The sequence below is a fragment of the Brassica napus genome, chromosome C7 (assembly GCF_020379485.1).
Source record: "Brassica napus cultivar Da-Ae chromosome C7, Da-Ae, whole genome shotgun sequence".
NCBI lineage: Eukaryota > Viridiplantae > Streptophyta > Magnoliopsida > Brassicales > Brassicaceae > Brassica > Brassica napus.
Genome location: NC_063450.1, coordinates 28779859 through 28794539, shown reverse-complemented (window position 1 = coordinate 28794539; position 14681 = coordinate 28779859). Strand labels below are relative to the sequence as shown.

The window sequence follows — 14681 nt, the reverse complement described above, 5'->3', positions numbered from 1 at the left end:
GTTAACGTCTTTAACGGTCACATTGACTGGGCCGGATAAAGAAGATCGATCGAAGGCAAAAGGCTATTGGAATTGGGTGCAAGAGATCAGGCCCAAATACAAACAGCTCACGTGGAGAACCGAGGAGTCTGATGACAATCGGTGTGAGGTTGTTATTAGGTGACTCTCAGGTCGTTGAGAGTTGATAACTGTACAATCAATCGATAATGAATTCCACGTGGAGAATCCTGAAGAGAGAAGTACACAGGTTTTATACGGAGAACTCTATAATTCTTGTGTGTTCATATTTGTTTATTTTATACAAACAAACGAGAGTACAAACGAGAGAGAAGAGTGAAATCAATATCGTAAAAAGGAAGAACAAGCGAATCAAAGTGTATCGGTAACAAGTGGTATCAGAGCTTAGGCTCGCTAGGTAGATATGAAGACAATTCAAGGTTCGGGTTGAGTACGAGTATTCATCGAAGAAAGATCATCCAGATCTTCATCGGAAGCGATCAAGATCTACAATCACGGTGTGCATAAGAAGTCAAGACAAAATCAAGGCAAGGAACAAATCGATTGATCTTGAAACCTGAAGGAGCTCAGGGGAGTAATTCTAACCTTTTACGCTTATACGAAACCTTAGATTGATTACTCTAAAATATAACTCGATACGTTTCTTCGGTGATTGATGATCCTTTCTGGAATTAGATATCTACTGATTCTTTGGTTATCTGTTTGTTATCTGCAAGTGATAAACAGATCAAGATTCGATAGGTATGGATCCAACACCGGGTAGACTCGAGATGGAAAAGTTCAACGGCAAAGGTAACTTCGGTTTATGGAAGTACAAGCTGTTGGGACAATTAGAGATTCAAGGTCTTGGTTCCGTGTTAAGAAAAGAATCAACATCAACATCTGAGACTAAAGAAGACGATGGCACATAGGTGAAGGAGGTTAAGGTTGATCCGAAAGCAGCAGAGAAGGACATAAGAGTGAAGAATCTGCTGGGTACATGCTTGAGTGACACAATCTTAAGGAAGATCATTCACGAGCTTACAGCGTAGGGAATGTGGAAGTTTCTTGAGCAGGATTACCAGACAAAATCCCTACCAAACATGATTTATCTGAAGCAAATCTTTGCAAGCTTCAAGATGGAAGAGCGCAAGTCAATAGAAGAAAATCTAGACACATTCTTGAAGTTGATAGCGGATCTAGCTAGTCTAAAGATTGTGGTGAGTCATGAGGATCAAGCCATACAGCTCCTGGCGAGTCTTCCATCCTCATATGAACCTCTGGTTCATACCTTAAAGTGCGGTAATGTCAAGGAGACATTGACGGTTAATGCAGTGGTGTCTTCAGCATACCTAAAGGAGGCTGAGTTCAGACAGAAGGGGTCATTGAATAGGTTTAGACAGGGGTCTGAAGGTCTTTACATGGAGTCCAGAGGAAGGTCAGATAGGAATGGACACCGAAACAACATCAACCATGGAAAGAACAGAGACTACGACAAATCTAGATCAAATTCTAACCCAAGTTTTCTCCTAAGGCATGTTGGGTATGTGGAGATGAAAACCACTAGAAGCAGGATTGTCCTCAGCGCAAGAAGTATGATAATGGCAAGGCATCAACTTCTGCAAATGTAGCGATAAAGCTACCGGATTCTATTGCTTTGACTGCAAGTCCACAGGCGTCGAGCGGTGATTGGGTATTAGATTTAGGATGCACATTCCATACCACAACAAGGAGAGAAGTACTGTCAGACTTTCAAGAGATCGAATAAAATAAAGTCATGATGGGAAAAACACGCATTGCATGGTGAAGGGTCTAAGTACTATCACAATAGACAATCCAGATGGTACGATAATCAGTATGAGTCAGGTAATCACTCTGAGAGGTCAGGTAAATGCCGGACATGAGCAGAAATTTGATAGTTAGAGCAGACAGGTTGTAAGTACAGCGGTGAAGGCTTCAAGGTGGTGTTCTACAAAGGAAATCGAAAGGTTTTGAGCGGTAAATATGATCAGGGTTTATACTATCTACAGGGTTCAGTCAAAGAGATTAACGAAGAGGCATCTTTCAACTTGGTTGACCGAGCAAGTCAGTGGCATTCTCGGTTAGCTCACATGATCTTGTCATCAATGGAAGCTCTAGCACAAAAGGTTATCTAAGGAAGGAAGACATGATCTTTTCATCAATGGAAGCTCTAGCCTAAAACCCTAAACCATCAATCCTAAACCTTTTTTTTTTAAAATACGAACCATAAACTCTGAAACATCAACTCTAAACCCTAAACCCCGAAACATCAACTATAAACCCTAAACCCTAAACCTTCAACTCTAAACCCTAAACCCTATACCTTCAACTCTAAACCCTAAAACATCAACTCCAAACCTTAAACCCTAAACTTCAACTCTAAACCCTAAACTATCAACACTAAACCCTAAACCCTAAAAAGTAAACTCTAAACCCTAAACCATAAAAAAATAACCCTAAACCCTAAAATATCAAATCCAAACCCTAAACCCCAAACCTTCAACTCTAAACCCTAAACTCTAAACCCTAAATCATAAACCCTAAACCCTAAAACCCAAGAGTTGATGTTTTAAGGTTTAGATTTGAAGGTTTAGGGTTGTAGGGTTTTAGGGTTTACGTTTACGGTTTAGAGTTGATGTTTTAGGGTTTAGATTTGAAGGTCTACGGTTTTAGGGTTTAGGGTTCGAATTTCAGAAAAATATAGGGTTTAGGGTTTACGTTTAGGGTTTAGAGTTGATGTTTTAGGGTTTAGATTTGAAGGTTTATTGTTTAGGGTTTAGAGTTGATGTTTCGGGGTTTAGGGTTTAGAGTTGATGTTTCCTGGTTTAGGGTTTAGAGTTGATGATTTAGGGTTTAAAGTTTATGTTTTAAGTTTAGATTTAGGGTTTAGGGTTTACTTTTAAGGTTTAGAGTTGATGTTTTAGTGTTTAGATTTGAAGGTTTAGGGTTTAAGGTTTAGGGTTTAGAGTTGATGTTTCGGGGTTTAAGGTTTAGAGTTGATGTTTCATGGTTTAGGGTTAGAGTTGATGATTTAGGGTTTAGAGTTGATGTTTTAAGTTTAGATAAGTTAACCATATGTTTTTTTTTGTCAAAGTTAATGAAAAGGTTATAAATGTCTTTTACCCTTCATTAAAGATGAGGGTAAAAGTGTTTAGTATAAACATGAAAAGTGATACTTTGAAAATGATATTTTTGACAGTTTCCATTAATATAAGGTTTATAGGCTTTAAAAATAATAATAATTTGGTTATATTCTTAATCAATAAATTTGTTGATAAAATTCATAAACAGGAGTAAAAGCTTTACATTTATTACTATTATTTTTATATAAATTTGGTTTAATTATAAATAATAATAAATTTAGTATGAAAAAACTGATAAAAAAATGCCCCTTCGCGTTGGACCTAAGCGATGGCTCGAGTCACAACTGCTCTGGGCCGGCCTTGTCGGTCGAAGACTGACAATGGGGAGTGGTATACCCTTTGGTATTTATCCTTTGGTTTAGTTGAGGAGATATCAATTTAATGCTTGTCGGGTCAGCTGTCCCTTTTTCTTTGCTCAACCAGCCGTCCCCATTTAAATTGCAGCTAATGTCCCCAAATTTTTTGGTAGTTATACGTTCATGGACCCCTTTGTAATTTATCCTTTTCACCTTTTGTTCTTTAATATTTTTTTTTCTGGCGTGGATCCAAACCACTACAGTATGTTATTGTGTTTAGCCCATGCGGACATTTCATACTACGAATATTTTTTCATTATAATAAATTATTGTTTATTCTTTAAAAAATCAAATTGAATATTACATAATTTATATATGAAAAAATTTCATCTAAACATATAAGCTCATTAAAGGGCTGTGCCTGACATTTGCAAAACTAGAAGCGAGGAAAAAAATTTGGCCCATGTAACTTAGTGCAAAAAAAAGAACTTCAAATAGTAATGAGCATTAGTTAGGTTTCGAACCCAGGACACCGAACAGTTAAACTCAAATAACAGTTGCTCTCACTATCTCTACTACCTAAACATTTGAGAAATTGGCCCCAAAATTGTTTTTATATTGATCGGCCCTCAAGCAAATGCTTGATGGGCTTGTATCCAGGTCCGGCCCTGGCTCATTATTGCATTAAACTTTTTGTAAGTACTATGTATTATAAATAGTTTTGAAAATTATGTAGAAACTACATTCATTAAAAAAAAATTCTTGACTAGTATTGAATTTTCTATTTCCTAATTTTAACTTTTTATGATTAAAAATATTATTTTTGGATAACAACACAATCATGAATTATCTTATTTATTTTAAGCTATATTTTATTTTTGGATAATTTTTATTATATTAATTTATAATCATTATCTAATCCAACTACAAAATTATCTAATCTAATAGATAAATCTAAAACTATTAATAAAAAAATTTCTTTTCAATTATATAATATAATTATATAATTATTCATTAAGGATAACAATTGATCTAAATTTTAATGTAAGAGTAAAATCTCTTTTCTATAAATTTATTTTTCTAATTTTTCTTTACATATTTCACCAATTTTATGTAAATTAAATTTTGGCTCGTGCCAAATTATCAATAACTGCTATAGAAAACTTTTTTATAAGCTTTTCAGTTTTTCATGAAGTTTTTGTCCAATGATTTTGTTCTGTTAAAAATTTACTATATATTTATAGATGCAATACAATAAAGATAAGTATAAATATTATAAACTATTGTGTTTTCCGGTTAGCTTTTTTTTTTTCCACTGGAATTTTATTAATAGATCAAGTCCAACAGGAACAAGCCCTACAAGAAAGTACAAAGTCCAATCTACGGGCCAAAAAAAACTTAACAAAAGGCCCAACGCAAAGGCCCAACCCAAACAGACACTTTGAGCCCAAAGCCCAAAGAGGTACCCCGTTGAAGAAGAAAGCCAACCGCGTCCACCACGTGTTCGGTTGCCCAGCAACCACTGGACACGCGTCAAGACGATGGAGAGCTGTCATCCTCCGGCGAAACTGAAGCGGCTGGAAGGAACTCCGACGAAACAGAGCCTTAACGGAGAAAAAACCGTCCATCCAGAACGGTCTTCGCTGAAATCCAGGGCGCTCAGAGGATCTACGCTTCGAAAACACAATCGCCATCAATCGATCCCTTAACCGTAATCAAACGGATAAAAGGAAAGAGAATCGATAGGACCAAGGAAACCACATAACCGTAGATTTAAACCATAATCGGGAAGACCCGATAAAAGGCCGCCATCACCACCAAGGAGGAGCGTGACACGGAGACAAAAGCCGGCCGTCCAACACCGGAGAAGAAGGTGAGGGCGCCAGAAGCAAAAGCCGGACGTTCACCGAGATAGATGCAACGCCGAAGACTGAGATCCGGCCGGATGAGACCGTAACCGGAAAAACCTGAACCGGAAGTCCTACGCCGGAGAAGAAAGCGCGGACTCCAGATCCAAAAGCCGGCCGACCATCTAGAGAAGATGCTACGCCGGAAGGGGCCCAACCACGGGCGATGAGTCGCCGGAAAGGAACCAGCGCAACGCTTCTTTTCTTCAACTTCTCCTCTGTGAAAGATCCTAGAGAGAGAACAGAGGAAAAAGGAGAGAGAAGCTAGATTTTTCTTCCGGTTAGCTAAAGTTACAAATTTCAGCCTAAGTTCTTTTGTAGTTAATAAAATCTGACCTGACTCATAATTGTTTCCGGATCTGCCACCGATTACAAGACATACAAGGGCTTTCAGAAGACACTCAAGTTTGCCATATTATTATTACCTTTTGAAGAAACTCATGGATCATCTTAACTTCATTTGTGTCACTAGTTTTATCAAGTGGAGTTCTTGAGTAGGAGAAGCCAGATCCAACAGGTTGATCCAAGAATAGTATGTTAGCCACCTGAAAATGTGATGAAGATTACGAAAAGTATCAAAATAGATCATTGGGTTTATGATCGACATATGAACGTACTTTCCATCATTACATGTGTCCATGAATATGTTGTAGAGACCTAAAAAGCGAGATTTCCATTGCAAACCTCGAACTTAAAAGCCAGAGGTCCTATTTTTGGTTTCTTACCACTTTAAGAAAAACCATTGAAAATGATGATATAAAATGAATATATTTTATAGATTTTACCCTTCTCAAAAAGAAGTCCTAGGAGAGAAGAGCATCCAGGTCCACCATTTAACCAAATAAGAAGAGGATCTTCTATTGGATTATTCTCAGATTTGATGTAGTAGAACAATTGTATATCCTCTTCCTCACCAATACCGATGTACCTTTCGTTTACAAGAATAGCAAATTACTAATTCCAAACTCAAACACACGTATTATTATTATTTTGGTCAGAGTATATTATTATTATTCTTTTTCATATATTATACATTGGTAAAAAGGAAAAATAAACATTTTACAAACCCCGTTTCAAGCTCAAAAGGAAGAGGACCTTCAAAACCGGGAAGAAACTTGACGATAGAGCCAGAATCAACATGATGACTCGAGACAAAAAGAAGTAGAACCAGAAACAGAAGCTTTAGCGTCAAACTCATTCTTTTTAAAATTCTAAATATTGAGTCTTTTGTGTTCAAAAAGTATCGAGTCTTTTACGGGTTAAAAGGGATCTATATAGGTAGCAACCATTCATCACCGTGAATAATGACATAAATGAGCAACAGTTTTAGTTCATGTGGTCAGTGTGCAGCTGTTAAAAACTAATAATCCCTAAACATTATTGAAAAGTGATCAATACAGTAATTTTGAAAAAAAAATGACATACTAACAATAATGACATGACATATTAACAATGATGACATATATTGAAACTAATTGTGAAGGGGACGTTTATATTCAATGATGATTTTTTTTTTACTTTTTTTATAATATGATAATAAATCATAGATCATCATTAACATAACAATAAATAAGATAATAGTATAAATCGATAATATTTTACAATTTTCGAAATGTCATTTTTGCTTATATTTTTGTAATTTTATAATTTTTATTACTAAAACAATTCTTTCAATTTTTATGCAGTTTTATTTTTCAAAATTGTAATTTTATAATCACAATACGATTAGCTTCTTTTTAATATCGACAAATATTATAAATATTATTTGTTTTATGTTTTGATAGTTATATACCTAAAAAAAAATTCTCTTAATTTTATAGAATTTGATTTAGATATTTCAACCAAAAGAAATAGATTAAAAAAATTTCCATGATTATAATCTTAAATATATACATATATGTTAATAAATATAATTTGCTTAAAAATATTTATTTTATCTTATTTTTTACATATGATTAAATTAAAAATTATAAGCAAATAATGAAATCTAAAAATTAACAAGATTTTATTTTTAAATATAATTTAAATTTTTAAATTTTTATTTCCATATATGGTGTACGAAAACACCTAGTATCCAATTATATCAGATAATATAAAAAGGTATCCGACTTCTCTAGCTCTTATCATTAGAAATTATTAGCACGTGTAAGCGATTCAGAACATTCTTGATCGTTCTGTTTGTTCTTATCCAAATCCTATCTCAAGGGGAAAATGCACGTTCACAGGTACGAGGTAGTTGTTCAAATCCTATCCCAACTACTTTTGCTAACCGTTTGTGTTATCATGAATAATATGAGATTCGTAGCTCAGTGGCATTATAATGCCCCTATTGAACTTTGGAGGAAGGTTCGATGCACCCTGTTATCAACTTCTATTTTACCCATTTTCACCTATTTCTTCCTTTTGCTTTATATTCTCGTACGAGTCCCATTTAATATTGTAACAGAGTTTAAAGACAACTTATTTCCTACATTTAATTTATTACAAATTTCATTTATATCACCTGTCTGTCTTTTTTCTTCTTCTTACATTGTCTTTCTAACTATTATTTTCTTTTACATTTCATTTAAGCAATTTACCTAACTCACATATATATATAACACTTATTTTACATCATTGGTTGAATAATATTTATATTTTCCGATAAACTATTTAGACAATAAGATACCTGAATTATTTTTGAAAAAATAAATATTAAAATAAAAACTTTAAAATCCAAAATAGTTAAGATTAGTTTTGTTTATAATTTCATGATACCAAATTTAAATGTAGAATAATACAAACTTAATTTTGTTAGTTATTCCTATTGTATATTATATATAATTTTGATTAATTTTTTTATTAATATATAAATATATTGTGTCCCCAGTTAAAAACATTTTTGGATCCGCCACTTCTCAGAAGATCTCTAGATCTTTCTTTCTTATGTTATTTAAGGATCTATTGTAATTGAATAATGTAAGGAGAATGAATTGAATAAAATTTTCACAGGAGTAACCATTCATCACCACTTAACGATGATAAGTTTTTCAGCTTTTATCGACACCATTGATTAAGAGAGTGACAGCTGAACACTCGAAATAATTTTTAGCGTACTCATATAAATAAAAAGGTTTTTAGTAAAAAAAAATTTTTTGCTAAAAAATATGTGAAGACGTATGATTCAACGTTTGAATCTCAAAAGAGCTAACGTCTTTAACGGTCACATTGAATGGGCCAGATAAAGAAGATCGATCGAAGGCAAAAGGCTATTGGAATTGGGTGCAAGAGATCAGGCCCAAATACAAACAGCTCACGTGGAGAACCGAGGAGTCTGATGACAATCGGTGTGAGGTTGTTATTAGGTGACTCTCAGGTCGTTGTTATTAGGTGACTCTCTTCCGAATTGTGGTTGACATTGTCTGGTTTTACGAACTTGAACCTCTTTTAGGGGATTTCATGCATTCGTCTTAGGGTTTCACCGATTATACGAAACAAACTGTAGTTTTCAGGATCGTTGGTGCATGTACCTTAGAAGTTTTCAGTAGAACCTAACCTATGGTAGTTGTAGTTTAGGCTCTGTTTGAATCGTAATCTTCGTATTTGTAGGGTTTACACACGCTACATTCACTATAGGTTACGAGGCATGGATTAATAAATGCAACATCGATGGGAATATGGTTCCACCTGGTGCTCTTGTCAAGTTTGTTCAGAAAGGTCTCCACTACATGGAGATGGAAGCTAATTTGAGCAATGTAATAGTTACTTTTTTCTTCTTTCTCTTGTGGTTTCTTTACAGTGTTTGCTCTGGTTAGACTTAGCTTTGTTTTTGCTGTATTGCTCGCAGGGGGCAGCAGACATTGACGAGGAATTCTCATTCTTTCAACCGTTGGATCTGATCTCAAAGGATGTAAACGAGTTGCAGGTGATGCTGAGGGAGAGTAAGAGGAAAGAGAGGGATAAGGAGAAGGACAGAGAAAGGTCTAAAGAAAATGAGAAGGAGGTTGAACGAGAACATGATGGAGATTGCAGCCAAATGAAGGATAAGGATAGGCATGAGAAACAGAAGGAACGAGAGAGGGAAAGGGAGAAGATGGAACGAGAAAAGGAGAGAGAAAGAGAGAAGATTGAACGAGAAGCATTGGAGGGGGAGAGACTGAAGTTAGAGAGGGAAAGGGACATGAAAATGGAGAAGATAGAGAAGGAAAATGCCTACGAAAAGAAGCTTGAGTGAATTGTTGAGTGAGATACTAAGTAAAGAAAGCGAGAAGGTCAAGCTTAGGATCGGCAACAAATCAGTTATTGCTCTAACGAAGAATCCAGTTTTCCATGGAAGGAGTAAACATGTTCTCAAGAAGTATCACTTCATTTGTGAGTGTGTGGAGAATGGGCAAATTGAAGTGGAGCATGTACCGGGAGTTGAGCAGAAGTCCGACATACTTACCAAGCCATTAGCAAGGATTAAGTTCAAGCAAATGATGAGCTTAATCGGAGTTCAAGAAATTGATCTCCCTAATTTAAGTTGGAATTAAGGGGGTAAATGTTGGATGATTCCAAGCTTATGGAAACTTAACATATTATTAGATGTTTAATATGTTAAGATAAACACAATAAGGAAATCTAGAAATAGGAAAATGAAGTTTTCTATTTAGGCTATGTCACTACAAGAAAACACGCCGAATTCCGACGGAGGTTCCGACGGACACCAATGTCGTCGGAAATTTGTGACGGATTTGTGACGGATTACCGACCAAATCCAAAAAAATGAAGTCGTTGGAATTCCGTCGGCCATTTCCGACGGAATTCCGACGAAACAAGGGTCGTCAGAATATTCCGACGACTTTTCGACGACATTCCGATAAAAAATGTAACCGTTGTAGTCGTCGGAAGTTCGTCGGTATATTCCGACGAATTTCCGACGACATTCCGATTGACAGTAAAGTCGTCGGAATTCCGTCGGTATTTTCCGACGGAATTCCGATGAACCATGTGACCATTGCCGACAAATATATATGACCGTTGTATAGCCGTTTGAGATTGGACAATACCGACGGAATTCCGACGGACTGCTTTACATCTGTCGGAATTTCGTCGGAAAGTCGTCGGAGGTCCGTAAGCAATTTCCTATAAATACAACCCCTCCTCATTCAACAAATTCACACTTCATTCTCTCTTCATTCTCTTTAATCATAACAATTCCGTGAAAATCATATCTTCAGAAGTTTATTATCGTTCGTGGATGGATAAACCTCATTTGGATCCGAACACCAATTTGCTTACGGAAGAATACGTTCAAGGGATTGGAGAATTCATGAGGCTTGTTCAACAGCAACCGGATGCAAAAAGTGGTATGTTAAGATGTCTCTGCTCTTCTTGCAATAATAATAAGGTTATAAAAGAATTTGATGTTTGGACTCATTTGTATATGAAAGGGTTTTCACGTAATTATAAAGTTTGGTACCTTCATGGGGAAACTGGTTATGAATATGGTAGTACTAGCGAACCTCAGCATGTTAGTGAACTTCAGCCTGATATTAGGTTAGAAGAATCTAGAACGGATATAGATTATGGTGTAGGTACTGAGCAGATGGTACATGATCATTATAGAGGGGAAGAACCAAACCCCGAATCTAGGAGATTTTTTGACATGTTGGATGCAGGAAAACAACCTTTGTATCAAAATTGTAGAGATGGTCATTCAGTCTTATCATCTGCAACTAGATTAATGGGTATTAAGACAGACTATAATTTGGCTGAAGAATGTATATATGGATGCGATTACTGATTTTGTCAAAGGTATTCTACCTGAGGATAACCTTGCACCGGGTTCATACTACGAGGTTCAGAAACTTGTTGCAGGTCTTCAACTACCGTATGAAGTGATAGATGTATGTATTGACAACTGCATGATCTACTGGAGAGCGGATGAGACACGGAATGTATGCAAATTTTGTGGGAAACCTCGTTATCAGGAGACGAGAGGAAGATTTCCGATCCCATTCAAAAGAATGTGGTATTTGCCTTTGACGGAAAGATTGAAGAGGTTGTATCAGTGTGAGCGCACAGCAAAAGCAATGAGATGGCATGCAGAGCATTCCACAAATGGTGAGATTAGACATCCTTCAGATGCAAAGGCTTGGAAACATTTCCAGTCAACATATCCAGAATTTGCGGAAGAGAGAAGAAATGTTTATCTTGGATTATCTACTGATGGTTTCAGCCCATTTGGAAAGCATGGAATACTGTATTCTCTATGGCCAGTTATTGTGACACCGTACAACTTACGGCCGAGCTTGTGCATGCGACGAGAGTTTTTGTTTCTCTCAATTCTCGTCCCCGGGCCAGATCATCCTAAAAGATCACTAGATGTGTTTCTTCAACCACTAATATATGAGTTGCAACAACTATGGGCGCATGGTTTTGAGACATACGATGTTTCGCGCAAAGAAAACTTTCAGATGCGGGCAGTACTTATGTGGACAATAAGTGACTTTCCAGCATATGGTATGTTATCTGGATGGACAACACATGGGAAGCTATCATGTCCATATTGTCAAGATGACACAGATGCTTTCCAACTAAAAAACGGAAGGAAAACGTGTTGGTTTGACTGTCACAGACGATTTCTACCACCTGATCATCCATACCGCAGGAGTAAGACTTCGTTTACGAAGAACAAGCAGGTGTTTGATGGTCCACCTGAGGAAGTTAGTGGGAAAGATTTGTTGAAGCAGTTTAGGTATTTTGATGCAGAAAGGACGCCAGATGTAGGCGGACATGAAAACATTCGAGTCAATGCGGTTGGAGAGCTACATGACTGGGACAAAAAGAGTATTTTTTGGGATCTGCCATATTGGGAGAGTTATCTATTGCGGCATAATTTAGATGTCATGCATATTGAGAAGAACTTCTTCGATAATCTGATGAACACAGTCCTTAACATCCAAGGTAAAACGAAGGATAATTTGAAGTCAAGGTTAGATTTAGTCGATATTTGTGATCGTACTGAACTTCACGTTGATGAGAACGGTACGGCCCCTTTTCCCATTTATCGGCTGGATGGTGCTAGAAAAGAAGAGTTCTTTGATTGGATTACAGATAAAGTGAAATTTCCTGACGGATATGCATCAAATTTGGGGAACTGCGTTGATAGAAGCGAAGAAAGTTTACTGGCTTGAAGAGTCATGATTGTCATGTAATTATGCAGCGCCTCCTTCCGTTTGCTTTTTCAGCATTATTGCCACGTAATGTTCATGAAGCAATTGCAGGTATATTATATTTTTACAATTTAATTTATTTTTATATTTAACAATTATGCTTATAAAAACTTAATACTTACGAAAATTATGTCTTTTATCTATGTAGGGATTAGTGTTTTCTTCCGCGACTTATGCAGCAGAGTAGTGACTGAAGAGGGTATTAATAATTTGAAGACAAACGCACCAGTCAGCATGTGCAACCTTGAGAAGATATTTCCTCCATCATTCTTTGATGTAATGGAACATCTTGCTATTCATCTCGCAAGAGAATTGGAACTTGGTGGTCCTGTGCAGTACAGATGGATGTATATTTTTGAGCGTTATATGCATCATCTGAAGAAGATGGTCAAAAATCAAAGCAGGGTGGAAGGATCTATAGTGGCACAGGTGATCAATGAAGAAACTGCAATCTTTGCTGAAAATTATTTTCCACCAGAAGTGCATACAAAACACCGAAGACCTGCTCGGCATGATGATAGAGGGGAGAGAGCAACATATCATGTTACTGTCCCAAGCATGTTCAAGGAAATAGGACGACTTAGTGGAAAATTCACGAAGCGGAGACTTACAAACACTGGGCACGCTCATTTGCAAACATATTTGCTCACCAACAGTGAAGATGTTCTACAATATGAGAGGTAAAAATATTTATTCATTTATTGTTAGATTAATATTCAATAAATTTATTTCATATTGATAATATTTTTGTATATAGTGTATATATGGCGGAGTTGCGTATGACTCACAGGCATGCAACAGAAGATGAGCTTCGACAACTTAGAGATAACGGATTTGATGCATGGCTTCGTAGTTATGTGAGTCATATATCATATTACCCTATGCAAATGATTAGTTTAAATTTAATTTATATAAAGTAATTAACTTTTCAATCATATATGTTTTTAATTTATAGGTGAATGATGGTTTGGCCAGAGGTCTTGTGTTCGATGATTGGATACGCGAATTTGTGCAGGGACCAAGCTATGTGGTCAAATCATATCCTAAATTTTGTACGCGAGGATATGCATTCACAAGGAAAGGTCATTCTAAGACAACATATGATGCTGGTGTTTCATCTTCTTCTGGTGACGATGTCTACTACGGCAACATAAAAGAAATATTGGAAATCCAATTTCCTGGAATGGTTGGATTGCGTTGTGTAGTATTCTATTGTGATTGGTATAACACCACCCCAGATAGAGGAGTGAAGATTGATGCGTTTGGTGTTACATCAGTTCATTTGCGGCGGAAACTTCAATATTATGATCCCTTCATTTTTGGTTCGCAAGCTGATCAGGTATGTCAATCTATTCATAATTTTTTACCAATATAATTAATTAATGTTATATATTTTACTAATACTTGTATAATTGATATGTATAGGTGTGCTATATCAGTTACCCTCGGGTGACGTACAGAGACGATCCGTGGGTTACTGTAACGCAAATCAACCCAAGAGGACGAGTGGATGGAACTTCTGATGATGATGAACCATTGCAACCAGAGTCTACCAGCAACGCCCAGGCAGTTGAAGATTTGGAAAATGTTCAACTCGTTGAGAATTTGACTGTGTTTGGACATGATGCTGTCGTACATTCAGAGCCAAAAGCCGAGGTTGGGGAGTTTGATGAAGATTCAGAAGATTCTGATTAGTTTTTTTTTTTTTTTTTTTAATTGGTCCGTCGGAAATCCCTCGCAATATACCGACGACATAGCGACAACATTGGGTTTCATTGAAATTTGGAAAGGTCATCGGTAATTCGTCGGAATATACCGACGACATTCCGAAGTTCGTCGGAATGTCGTCGGTATATTCCGACGAATTACCGACGACATGTGTTTCTATAAAATTTCAATCATAAAAATCAATAAATTTAGATGCCAAAACTATGAAAATAACACATAATAAGTGTTTAGTATAGTATTAGATCGCAACCGTTCAAATATAACAACTCATTAAAATATTTATGTATGCATATCATTGTTTTCATAACATCTCATCTTAACATTATATACTTATACAATCATATTTATATAAGCTTACACTACAAAAAATGTTGTTGTGTAAAATCGTGTTAT

The 14681-nt window shown here is 36.1% G+C and overlaps 1 protein-coding gene across 1 annotated transcript; it reads right to left on the bottom strand.

Annotated features, from left to right (window-relative positions):
- Window positions 1-4714: 4714 nt before the first annotated feature.
- Window positions 4715-6703, bottom strand: LOC106390322 (serine carboxypeptidase-like 11). The gene is made up of 3 exons (XM_013830761.3): window positions 6432-6703; window positions 6150-6292; window positions 4715-5909 (listed from the first exon to the last, which is right to left on the bottom strand). Exons 1-3 carry the CDS (start codon window positions 6560-6562, stop codon window positions 5902-5904), a joined length of 282 nt encoding a protein of 93 aa, XP_013686215.1. The 5' UTR covers window positions 6563-6703; the 3' UTR covers window positions 4715-5901.
- Window positions 6704-14681: the final 7978 nt, after the last annotated feature.